The sequence below is a fragment of the Triticum aestivum genome, chromosome 2D (genome assembly GCF_018294505.1).
Source record: "Triticum aestivum cultivar Chinese Spring chromosome 2D, IWGSC CS RefSeq v2.1, whole genome shotgun sequence".
In the NCBI taxonomy this organism is placed as follows: domain Eukaryota; kingdom Viridiplantae; phylum Streptophyta; class Magnoliopsida; order Poales; family Poaceae; genus Triticum; species Triticum aestivum.
Window position 1 is genome coordinate 476,904,318 of NC_057799.1, and position 12,559 is coordinate 476,916,876.

General features: G+C 46.2%; 1 protein-coding gene and 1 non-coding gene across 2 annotated transcripts; both read left to right on the forward strand.

The window, feature by feature from the left end:
* The first annotated feature begins 9,130 nt into the window (after positions 1 to 9,130).
* LOC123053934 (uncharacterized protein At1g65710) lies at positions 9,131 to 11,910 on the forward strand. The gene is made up of 2 exons (XM_044477561.1): positions 9,131 to 10,464; positions 10,544 to 11,910. Exons 1-2 carry the CDS (start codon positions 9,418 to 9,420, stop codon positions 11,768 to 11,770), a joined length of 2,274 nt encoding a protein of 757 aa, XP_044333496.1. The 5' UTR covers positions 9,131 to 9,417; the 3' UTR covers positions 11,771 to 11,910.
* Positions 11,911 to 12,162: 252 nt separating this feature from the next.
* TRNAT-AGU (transfer RNA threonine (anticodon AGU)) lies at positions 12,163 to 12,236 on the forward strand. Its single transcript has one exon. It is a non-coding gene; the product is annotated as a tRNA-Thr (tRNA).
* Positions 12,237 to 12,559: the final 323 nt, after the last annotated feature.

A 12,559-nucleotide genomic window follows, 5' to 3' on the forward strand; every position in this document is an offset into this window, starting at 1 on the left:
TTCGAAGAGACTTGCAAAGATAACCAATCATACATAAAAGAATTCAGAGGAGATTCAAATATTGTTCATAGATAATCTTGATCATAAACCCACAATTCATCGGATCTCGACAAACACACCGCAAAAAGAAGAGTTACATCGAATAGATCTCCAAGAGAATCAAGGAGAACTTTGTATTGAGATCCAAAGAGAGAGAAGAAGCCATCTAGCTAATAACTATGGACCCGAAGGTCTGAGGTAAACTACTCACACATCATCGGAGAGGCTATGGTGTTGATGTAGAAGCCCTCCATGATCCATGCCCCCTCCGGCGGAGCGCCGGAAAAAGGCCCATGATGGGATCTCACGGGTACAGAAGGTTGCGGCGGTGGAAATAGGGTTTTGGCTCCGTATATGATGTTTCCAGGGTATATGAGTATATATAGGCGAAGGAGGTCAGTCAGGAGAGCTACGAGGGGCCCACGAGGGTGGAGGGCACGCCCAGGGGGGTAGGCGCACCCCCCTGCCTCGTGGCTTCCTCGTTGATTGCTTGACGTCCACTGCAAGTCCTCTAGATCACGTTTTTTTTCCAAAAATCACGTTCCCGAAGGTTTCATTCCGTTTGGACTCCGTTTGATATCCTTTTCCTTTGAAACACCGAAATAGGCAAAAAATAGCAATTTGGGCTGGGCCTCCGGTTAATAGGTTAGTCCCAAAAAATAATATAAAAGTGTATAATAAAGCCCATTAAATGTCCAAAACAGAATATATAATAGCATGGAACAATCAAAAATTATAGATACGTTGGAGACGTATCAAGCATCCCCAAGCTTAATTCCTGCTCGTCCTCGAGTAGGTAAATGATAAAAACAGAATTTTTGATGTGGAATGCTACTTGCCATAATTTTCAATGTAATTCTCTTATTCGTGGCATGAATATTCAGATCCGAAAGATTCAAGATAAAAGTTTAATATTGACATAAAAGTAATAATACTTCAAGCATACTAACTAAGCAATTATGTCTTCTCAAAATAACATGGCCAAAGAAAGTTCATCCCTACAAAATCATATAGTTTGGTCATGCTCCATTTTCGTCACACAAGAATGCTCTCATCATGCAGAACCCCGATGACAAGCCAAGCAATTGTTTCATACTTTAGTAATCTCAAACTTTTTCAACTTTCACGCAATATATGAGCGTGAGCCATGGATATAGCACTATGGGTGGAATAGAATATGATGATGGGGGTTATGTGGAGAAGACAAAAAAGGAGAAAGTCTTACATTGACGCGGCTAATCAACGAGCTAGGGAGATGCCCATCGATTGATGTCAATGCAAGGAGTAGGGATTGCCATGCAACGGATGCACTAGAGCTATAAATGCATGAAAGCTCAACAAAAGAAACTAAGTGGGTGTGCATCCAACTTGCTTGCTCACGAAGACCTAGGGCATTTGAGGAAGCCCATTGTTGGAATATACAAGCCAAGTTCTATAATGAAAAATTCTCACTAGTATATGAAAGTGACAAAACAAGAGACTCTCTATCATAAAGATCATGGTGCTACTTTGAAGCACAAGTGTGGAAAAAAAGGATAGTAACATTGTCCCCTTTTTTATTTTTTTTTATTTTTTGGGCCTTTTTTATTTGGCCTTTCTCTCTCTTTTTTTTATTTGGGACAATGCTCTATGAATGATGATCATCACACTTATATTTATTTACAACTCAATGATTACAACTCGATACTAGAACAAAGTATGACTCTATATGAATGCCTCCGGCGGTGTACCGGGATGGGCAATGAATCAGGAGTGACATGTATGAAATAATATGCATGGTGGTTTTGCCACAAATACGATGTCAACTACATGATCATGCAAGGCAATATGACAATGATGAAACGTGTCATGATAAACGAAACGGTGGAAAGTTGCATGGCAATATATCTCGGAATGACTATGGAAATGCCATAATAGATAGGTATGGTGGCTATTTTGAGGAAGATATAAGGAGGTTTATGTGTGATAGAGCGTATCGTATCACGGGGTTTGGATGCACCGGCGAAGTTTGCACCAACTCTCAAGGTGAGAAAGGGCAATGCACGGTACCGAAGAGACTAGCAATGATGGAAGGGTGAGAGTGCGTATAATCCATGGACTCAACATTAGTCATAAAGAACTCACATACTTATTGCAAAAATCTACAAGTCATCAAAAACCAAGCACTACGCGCATGCTCCTAGGGGGATAGATTGGTAGGAAAAGACCACCGCTCGTCCCCGACCGCCGCTCATAAGGAGGACAATCAAAGAACACCTCATGTTTCAAATTTGTTACACAACATTTACCATACGTGCATGCTACGGGACTTGCAAGCTTCAACGCAAGTATTTCTCAAATTCACAACTACTAAACTAGCACAACTTTAATATTACTACCTCCATATCTCAAAACAATCATCAAGCATCAAACTTTTCTTAGTATTCAACGCACTTATAAGAAAGTTTTTACTAATCTTGGATGCCTATCATATTAGGACTAATTTCACAATTTAAGCAAATTACCATGCTGTTTTGTAGGACTCTCAAAATGATATAAGTGAAGCATGAGAGAACAATAGTTTCTATAAAACAAAACTACCACCGTGCTCTAAAAGATATAAGTGAAGCATGAGAGAACAATAGTTTCTATAAAACAAAACTACCACCGTGCTCTAAAAGATATAAGTGAAGCACTAGAGCAAAAACTATATAGCTCAAAAGATATAAGTGAAGCACATAGAGTATTCTAATAAATTCCGAATCATGTGCGTCTCTCTCAAAAGGTGTGTACAGCAAGGATGATTGTGGTAAACTAAAAGCAAAGACTCAAATCATACAAGACGCTCCAAGCAAAACACATATCATGTGGTGAATAAAAATATAGCTCCAAGTAAAGTTACCGATGGATGAAGACGAAAGAGGGGATGCCTTCCGGGGCATCCCCAAGCTTTGGCTTTTTGGTGTCCTTGTATTTACCTTGGGGTGCCTTGGGCATCCCCAAGCTTAGGCTCTTGCCACTCCTTGTTCCATAATCCATCAAATCCTTACCCAAAACTTGAAAACTTCACAACACAAAACTCAACAAAAAATCTCATGAGCTCCGTTAGCGAAAGAAAACAAAACACCACTTCAAGGTACTGTAATAAACTCATTCTTTATTTGTATTGGTGTTAAACCTACTGTATTCCAACTTCTCTATGGTTTATAAACTATTTTACTAACCATAGACTCATCAAAATAAGCAAACAACACACGAAAAACAGAATCTGTCAAAAACAGAACAGTCTGTAGTAATCTGTAACTAACGCAAACTTTTGGAACTCTAAAACTTCTACCAAAATAGGACGACCTAAATAATTTGTTTATTGATCTGCTGCAATTGGAATCAGTATTTTATCACGTTCTGGTGATTTTTAACAATTGTTTTCGTGAACAGAAAGTTTCTGGAATTTTCAGCAAGATCAAATAACTATCATCCAAGAAGATCCTATAGGTTTCACTTGGCACAAACACTAATTAAACATAAAAACACATCTGACAAGAGGTTAGATCAAAGATTTATTACTAAACAGGAGCAAAAGCAAAAAAAAACTAGAATAAAATTGGGTTGCCTCCCAACAAGCGCTATGGTTTAACGCCCCTAGCTAGGCATTGAGATTTCAATGACGCTCACATGAAAGACACGAATTGAAGCATAAATAGAGCATCATAAAACATGTGACAAACACATTTAAGTCTAACATACTTCCTATGCATAGGTTTTTTATAAGCAAAAAAATTATCAAGGCAAGCAAAAACTAGTATATGCAAGGAAGAAGACGATAGCAATCTCAACATGAAGAGAGGCAATTTATTAACATGAAAATTTATACAACCATATTTTCCTCTCTCATAATAATTACATGTGGGATCATAAGAAAATTCAACAAAATAGCTATCACATAAAATATTTTCAAGAGGATCCACATGCATGTGAAGTTGACACTCTTCCAAATTAGTGGGATTATCATTAACTAAAGTCATGACCTCTCCAAACCCACTTTTATCAAAAATACCATAAGATTGAAAATTCTCCAAATATGTGGGATCTAAAGTTGGCACTCTTCAAAACCCACTTTCAATATTATTGCAAACACTATTATCAATCTCATATTCATCATGGGCTTAAATAAATTTTCAAGATCATAAGAAGAATCACCCCAATCATGATCATTGCAACAAGTAGTAGACATAGAAAAACTAGCATCCCCAAGCTTAGGGTTTTGCATATTATTAGCACAATTGACATCAAGAGAATTTATAGTAAAATCATTGCAATCATGCTTTTCATCGAAGGAATCATCAAGTATGGGGGCAATAGCAACGATCTCATGTTTAACATAAGGAATATAGCAAATTCATCGTTATAAATATTGGCATCATGGCCACAAGAATAGCAAGCATCATGTTCATAAAGGGATATTTCAGTCAAATCATCGAAATCATAATTATCTATAGATTCATGCATATCATTATTTTCTTCCTCCATAGACTCCTGCAAAATACTAGCCTCTTCTTGGACAGCGGAGGAGTCCTCAATATATGGTTTAACATAGGCATTGGAAGCATAATTATCATAACAATATTTAAGTACGGCAAAATTTTCGGATTTGTAAAGAGTAGCATCATACGTTTCAATCAAAGAAGCAATTTCATAAGCACCCTTAAAAGCAACAAATTCTTCAATTTGTTGAACATCATAGTAATTATAAGCACCCTTAGCATACGAAGATACGATTCCATTATCACTAAACTCACATTGATAGGGAAGGTGTTTCTTAAGGTTTTCAGAGCAACAAGTAAAATCATAAATTTCACAAAGATTCCAAGCATAACACATCAATCTGTTTATTTGATCCCATAAGAGTCTCCCCCTTTCAGACAAACGGTGACGCATAAAATGAGCATGCTCATCTAAAGATTTCCCATCAACTAGACTAGTTGGGGTTTCAGCACGAGCGCATAAGGATCGAAGATGATCCAAGTAGAATACTTTAAGTGGATCCATATCAATAGATTTCTAGCAAGCAAAGATGCAAGCAAATAGAAGGCGCATGGAAACACAAACAAAGATACATACGGGAAGAAGGCGAACGAAAAAGGGCGAATAAAACGGCACGGGTGAAGTGGGGGAGAGGAAAACGAGAGGCAAATGGCAAATAATGTAATGCGAGGGATAAGAGTTTGTGATGGGTACTTGGTATGTCTTGACTTGTGCGTAGACTCCCCGGCAACGGTGCCAGAAATGGCTAGTTGTTGGGAGAACAAATCTTGACTTGACTTGGCGTAAGCCTCCCCGGCAACGGCGCCAGAAATCCTTCTTGCTATCTCTTAAGCATTGCGTTGGTTTTTCCTTGAAGAGGAAAGGGTGATGCAGTAAAGTAGCGTAAGTATTTCCCTCAGTTTTTGAGAACCAAGGTATCAATCCAGTAGGAGACCACGCTCGAGTCCCACACACCTACACAAACAAATAAGAACCTTGCAACCAACGCGATAAAGGGGTTGTCAATCCCTTCACGGCCACTTGCAAAAGTGAGATCTGATAGAGATGATAAGATAATATTTTTGGTATTTTTATGATAAAGACTAAAAGTAAAGAAAGCAAAATAAACGGCGAAAGAAATAGCTTGTTGATGGAAGATTAATGATGGAAAATAGACCCGGGGGCCATAGGTTTCACTAATGGCTTCTCTCAAGATAGCATAAGTATTACGGTGGGTAAACGAATTACTGTCGAGCAATTGATAGAATTGAGCATAGTTATGAGAATATCTAGGTATGATCATGTATATAGGCATCACGTTCGTGACAAGAAGACCGACTCCTGCCTGCATCTACTACTATTACTCCACACATCGACCGCTATCCAGCATGCATCTAGAGTATTAAGTTCATAAGAACAGAGTAATGCCTTAAGCAAGATGACATGATGTAGAGGGATAAACTCATGCAATATGATATAAACCCCATCTTTTTATCCTCGATGGCAACAATACAATACGTGTCGTTTCCCCTACTGTCACTGGGATCGAGCACCGCAAGATTGAACCCAAAGCTAAGCACTTCTCCCATTGCAAGAAAGATCAATCTAGTAGGCCAAATGAAACTGATAATTCGAAGAGACTTGCAAAGATAACCAATCATACATAAAACAATCCAGAGGAGATTCAAATATTGTTCATAGATAATCTTGATCATAAACCCACAATTCATCGGATCTCGACAAACACACCGCAAAAAAAGAGTTACATCGAATAGATCTCCAAGAGAATCGAGGAGAACTTTGTATTGAGATCCAACGAGAGAGAAGAAGCCAGCTAGCTAATAACTATGGACCCGAAGGTCTGAGGTAAACTACTCACACATCATCGGACGTAGAAGCCCTCCGTGATCAATGCCCCCTCCGGCGGAGCGCCGGAAAAAGGCCCCAAGATGGGATCTCACGGGTACAGAAGGTTGCGGCGGTGGAAATAGGGTTTTGGCTCCGTATATGATGTTTCTAGGGTATATGAGTATATATAGGCGAAGGAGGTCGGTTAGGAGAGCTACGAGGGGCCCACAAGGGTGGAGGGCGCGCCCAGGGGGTAGGCGCGCCCCCTGCCTCGTGGCTTCCTCGTTGATTGCTTGACGTCCACTCGAAGTCCTCTGGATCACGTTTGTTCCGAAGATCACGTTCCCGAAGGTTTCATTCCGTTTGGACTCCGTTTGATATCCTTTTCCTTCGAAACACTGAAATAGGCAAAAAACAGCAATTTGGGCTGGGCCTCCGGTTAATAGGTTAGTCCCAAAAATAATATAAAAGTGTATAATAAAGCCCATTAAACGTCCAAAACAGAATATATAATAGCATGGAACAATAAAAAATTATAGATACGTTGGAGACGTATCAAGGGGCGAGGCAGGGAGACATTATCCCATGTTGACATCGATTCCATTGTCTTGCCACTGCTCTCTTGGTGATGAGCTCTAGAATTTATTCCGAACCCTACCTCCACCAGACCGAAGTCTTGAGACGACCCCTCCCGTCACTGGAGCGACACGCGGAGGGAGAAGGGACTCTCAGTCTCGCGGGGAGCAGGGAGATAGGTCAACGCTTGTTCGCTAGGTCAAAAAGAGTGAAGGAAGAACACTTGATGGAGATGTGATCTGATCTATCTAGTGTATATGGTGCTTTTGTTGCATATATGAAAGTACCATAGAACGATTGCAATATTGTTCTTGCGGAAATAAGTGTATGGTGCTAGGTAAAATGAGAGATTGTGTTCCCACTTAATATGGGTGGGTTGGGGATCCTTTACCCTGGACAAGTTTTCTCGTCTTCTGAGATTGTGATGGTCGTAGTTAAAGTGGACGGTGCAGGAAAAAACTTGGGTGGGCTTTGAAACTGATGCAATAGTGAGGACATGCTTCTTTTCCGCTCCCCGGCCAAGGTCACCATTGGAAATAGGGAGAAGGCAAAATTTTGGGACTTCCCATGGCTTGGCGGTCAATGCACGGGGAATTCCCGCTCCGTTAGTCATGAGGCTTCCAAGAAAAAAATGGAATGACACAATCCTTGGGTAGACCAAATTGACAATACAATGACATGACGACCAAGCACATCAGCAAATTCTTCAATCTATGGACACTTCTTCAATATTTCAAGCTTCAAGAAGGGGTCGAGGACTCCATTCTTGGAAACTCATTACTGGTTGTGCTATTATGCTAAGTCGGCCTACAACACTCAATTCACAGGTATCACACCGAATATTCAAACCTAACATTTAGAAGGCTTGGGACCCCTGAAATGCAAGTTGCCGCTTGGCTAATCATCCAAAACCGGGTCTGAACAGCCAGCAGGGTTGACAAGATTGTGGGGTCTGTCAAACTTCGCAAGCGCGATCTAGAGACGACGGTCCACCTTCTTTTTTAAAAGCCGCTTCTCCATGCAGATTTAGAATATGATCAAACTTTGGCTTAACTAGCACGACCTCGACCCCGCTTCCTAGCAACGCTTTGACTCTGTCATTGAGTGGTGGGAGGCGGTCCGCAATGGCAACTTTTCAAAATCCACCGCTTCAATCCTCGTGCTTGTCTCTTAAGAAATTTGAAATGAACGCAATGCTATACTCTTGCAGAACACCTCCACGATGCCTAGCACTGTCTTCTCCAACATCAAGATTGAAGGAGGGGCACATCACCTTAGAATCATAATCCTGGAGAGTAATTCTTTTGTATTGGCTACAGCCGGTGTTTGTCTTTACTTAAACATGTTCTCCATAATCAATGAAATGTGGCAAAACTACCATTTTTTCAAAAAATAATAATTAACAACACCGGCCTAAAGGGTCCCAGCCATACATACTTGTCACTATTTTGGCAATTACCGATCTTGTTAACATGAAAATCAAGGTTAGAGATGCAAAAGGATGGGACGCGTGACAGCTGTGCCGACTGCTGAGGCCATTTCGTTGGTCCAGCTTTCCAGCTTTGGTTGTTCCGTGACAGTGCGGTAGGCCCCACGCTGCAGCAGCACTGATCAAATCCCTCATACTTTTGTCTATGCTGCGTGCTCTGAACTTTGGATTTCGTTGGTCGAAAATACGGCGTATTTTGAATCTCAAGCCGCCCTGCTCGCCAGTAGTACTACGAAGCTTTACCGTTGTGTACGAGATGGAGGTGACGTTTGCGTTGCGACGGTGGCATGCGCGGTCAAATGCTGAGCCAGGGTCAACGGATCAAGGGTGACGGACGCATATGGTCCATCCTATCCAGATGTGATTCGAAAACGAATGACGAGATTCAAATCGTACTCACCAGCTGCAGTTCAATTCTCCATGACACGTGAAGATGAGATTCTCTCCCCGTCGAGGCCAAAGAAGAATGACGACGCTGCAGCCGCTGCTGCAGCCAAACTCGAATCAGCATGACACATAGCTTTGGACGTGCTCCCAACACAACGGTCGATTCTTTGCGTTCAAAAAATACTCCACATATACAAATGTCCGGTCTCAATTTGAATCGAGACGCCTACAACCAGGGGGAGTGGGCGGAACCATTGGCCGTGCCCACAACGGCTTTCTCCTGTGCGCACCGTGCGCCGCTCGGGCCGCGCACAGTCCCCGACGCACGGAACGGCCCCAAAATTTTGAAATCCCCTCGAGCTCTCTCTCGCTCACAGACCCCACTGCCAGCAGCCACTAGTACAAAACACACTCTCCGAGGCGCACTTTACTGTAATCCACTCGCCCCAAAGCCGTGTCCTGTGTGCGCTCAAACGCCGGACACCACCTCAGCTCAACTCCGGCTCACCCCTACCCTCACCACCGCTCCACCCCCAAGCCCCAGGTGACCAAGTCCCGGATCCGTCACTGAGCCAATGGGTCTCTGCCTCAGCAAGAAGCAGCGGCGGCGGCAAGAGGAGCAGCCGCGCAATGCGGCCAAGAAGAGCGGCACCGGGAAGGAAGCCGCCCCGCTAGCCCCGGAGACGAAGAGGGCGCCGACGACGGCCAAGCCGGCGCCGTCCAGGAAGGCAACTGCGCCCAGGGCGGAGGAGCCGGCGGCGGACAAGCGGACGGTGTTCGTGGTCAAGGCTGCCGCCGCCGCCGCGGCTGCCGAGGTGGCGAGCGGCGGGGATAGCGACGGGGTGAAGAGGGCGCCCCCCGCTCCGGCCGCGCCGGTCGAGGAGGCAGCGAAGCCGGCGGTTGTTAGCAGGGTGCCCGTGCGGACCTCCAGCTGCACCAAGGAGGAGGTGGACGCGATTCTGATCCAGTGCGGCAGGCTCAGCCGGAGCTCCTCGGCGTCGGGGAAGGCGGCTGCGTCGGGCGAGAGCGGCGCGGGGCACCGGAGGTATTCTGGATCTAAGAGGAGCTACGACTTCGACCGGGAGAGGAGGGCTGGGGGCGTCGACGACGAGTGCGACTGGGACAGGCTGGGCGGCGGCGGCGCCGCGTCGAGGCCCTCGCCGCGCCGGAGGACGCCGGACCGTAAGCGGTCGGCGAGCCACGAGAGCCGAAGCGGTGCCGGGAGCGGGAGCAGGAGGGTGAGCCGCTCGCCCGGACGGCGCGGCGAGGGCGCACCCGCGGCGGCGAGCTCCGTGGGCGTCGAGCGGTTCGCGCGGCAGCCCGGGAAGTTGGTGTCGGTCCCGGCCCGAGAGAAAGGGCGCGCGCCGTCACCGGTGAAGGCTGCGCCGGCTGGGAAGAGGTATGCGTCGCCAACCCTGAGGTCCAACTCTCCCGCAAGGGCGGCGGCCGTCGCGAATGAGAACGCCGGGGTGCAGCCGACGCACGGGCCGTCGCTGAGCAGAAGCTCGTCGAGGAAGGCCGATCACTCGCCGTACCGTCGCAATCCCATGTCGGAGCTCGACGAGAACGCTCTGGCCAACATCCACCACACCACCAACACCGGCAAGCCCCAAAACCAAAAGGTACGGCAGTATTTGGAGAATTTTAGCCATCAATTTTGTCCACCAAATTGCTCAAATCCTCCAAATGACTTTCGTGCAGAAACCCATCGAGAGTGTCGCCGCCGTTTCACAGAGGTTGGGTGAGCGCTCCCAGATCACGAAGGACAAGCAGGAGACAGCGGAGGAGGCAGTGGCGTCGGACACCAAGGCACCGTCCGCGAGGATGAACGCGACGCACACGGTGAGCATTGTGGCCGACAGCGTCGTCAACAACACGAGGGCGGGGCCTGGGTGCCGGTCGTCGCGGCGGTCCTCGCGGGACTTCGACCACAGCGGCAGTTCTTTCGCCTTCATGGAGGATGCCGTTGCGCCAGACACCAGAGCCCCGTCTTCCAAGATCAACGCGACGCACTCGGTGAACATTGTGGCCGAGAGCGTCGCGAGCACAAAGGCGGGGCCGGTGGGCCGGTCGTCGAGGAGGTCGTCCCGAGACTTCGACCACGCCTTCCTGAATGAGGCCATGGCGTCGGAGACAAAAGCACCGTCGTCCAGGATGAACGCGACGCACACGGTGAGCATCGTGTCGGAGAGCGTTGCCAGCCAGAAGGCCGGGCCGGCAGGCCGGTCGTCGAGGCGGTCATCCCGCGACTTCGACCACAACGGCAACTCCTATGCCTCCCTGCTCCTCGAAGACATCCAGAGCTACCACCAGCAGAACGCCAGCGACACGGCCGCGGCGGCGCCGGCGTTCTCGCTCCCGGCGTGCGTGTCCAAAGCCTGCTCCATCCTTGAAGCGGTCGCGGACCTCAACTCCTCTCCATCGGAGAACAGGAGCTTCGACCTGGACCGGTCGGCCGACGACAAGGGCTCGGCCAACATGAGCTGTTACAGCGCCGGGAAGGCGGCGGGAGCGGGCACGCACGTCGTCGAGTCCGAGCTCGTTGTCAAGGACGACCTCATGGAGCCGAGCCTGCACAAGTACGTGTCCGTGCGGGACATCCGCGGCGAGGCCGAGCCGCAGGAGTCCGCCGGGAGCAACAGCTTCGCCGGCAACCCGTGGACGTGCTCGTGGGAGCCCAATTCCGTCGACTCCACCGAGCGGACGTGGACGGCCTCGCAGTCCAACAGCGACGATGCCGAGCAGCGCAGCGGCGGCACGGTCGGCACACCTGAACAGTCTTGGCAGAGCAAGCAGGAGTCCGGTGGCCGTCCGCGGTTGGGCTCTGCCGGCAGCGCTCAGCTCGGGCACGGTGGTGCTCATCGGGGCGGCGGCAGCGTCGCGCGATCCGATGCTCGGACTGCCTCGGCGAACTCTTCTAGCGCTTAGCAAAAATAACAATGCTGCTGTCATTTTTATGCGTTCTGGTTTTATAAACTTGTAATGGCAAGACGGGTTGCTGTTCTTTGATTCATTTGATCTTGGCGATGTACTTATCCTTGGTAATCTAATAACGAGCGCTTGAACTATGAATATGAAAAACTTGTGAAATGGATTACGCACCTTCTTGTTTCCTAGTTTTTTTTTTCATTTTTCTATGTTCAAAACCTCTTATATAATTGTTCGTCGTGTGATTGAACACTTCTAATTTGTTGAAACGAGTTATGGGGCCCATCAATTTAGATAGACCGACCATTACGAGATGAAACTCCAGTCAACCAAGAACAATTAGTTGATCCAGTAATTAATGTATAGCTGGTTTTTTAAAATGCATGCGTAGCGCTTTCATAGCTCAGTTGGTTAGAGCACCCGTTTAGTAAGCGGGAGGTCTTGAGTTCAACTCTCAATGAAAGCATTCATTTGTTTCAAATGTTTTTTACTAAAGTTAGCACAGATTTTGGCTTCCTAGACTTACTCAGAAATATTTTCCTATTTTTATTACTGTATCGTTTCTATTCTATAAAGACAACGCCTCTCACTTTTTTCATGAACTTCTAGGGTCCGTTTTGATTCACGTGAACGCACGAATAGCAAAACACTAACATTAGAGTGTCATCTTCCGTCAAATCCTACATGAATTTGCATTTAAGAGTGTTTAATAGCACGAGAAAAACAAAAGAATTTTAACAAGATGTCTTGAGTTCAACTCTCAATGAAAGCATTCATTTGTTTCAAATG

Excerpts from the sequence above, each read along its gene's own strand:
- LOC123053934 (XM_044477561.1), top strand. The coding sequence starts at position 9,418 with ATGGGTCTCTGCCTCAGCAAGAAGCAGCGGCGGCGGCAAGAGGAGCAG. Across the intron at positions 10,465-10,543 it reads GCAAGCCCCAAAACCAAAAG|AAACCCATCGAGAGTGTCGC; the intron begins GTACGGCAGTAT and ends ACTTTCGTGCAG.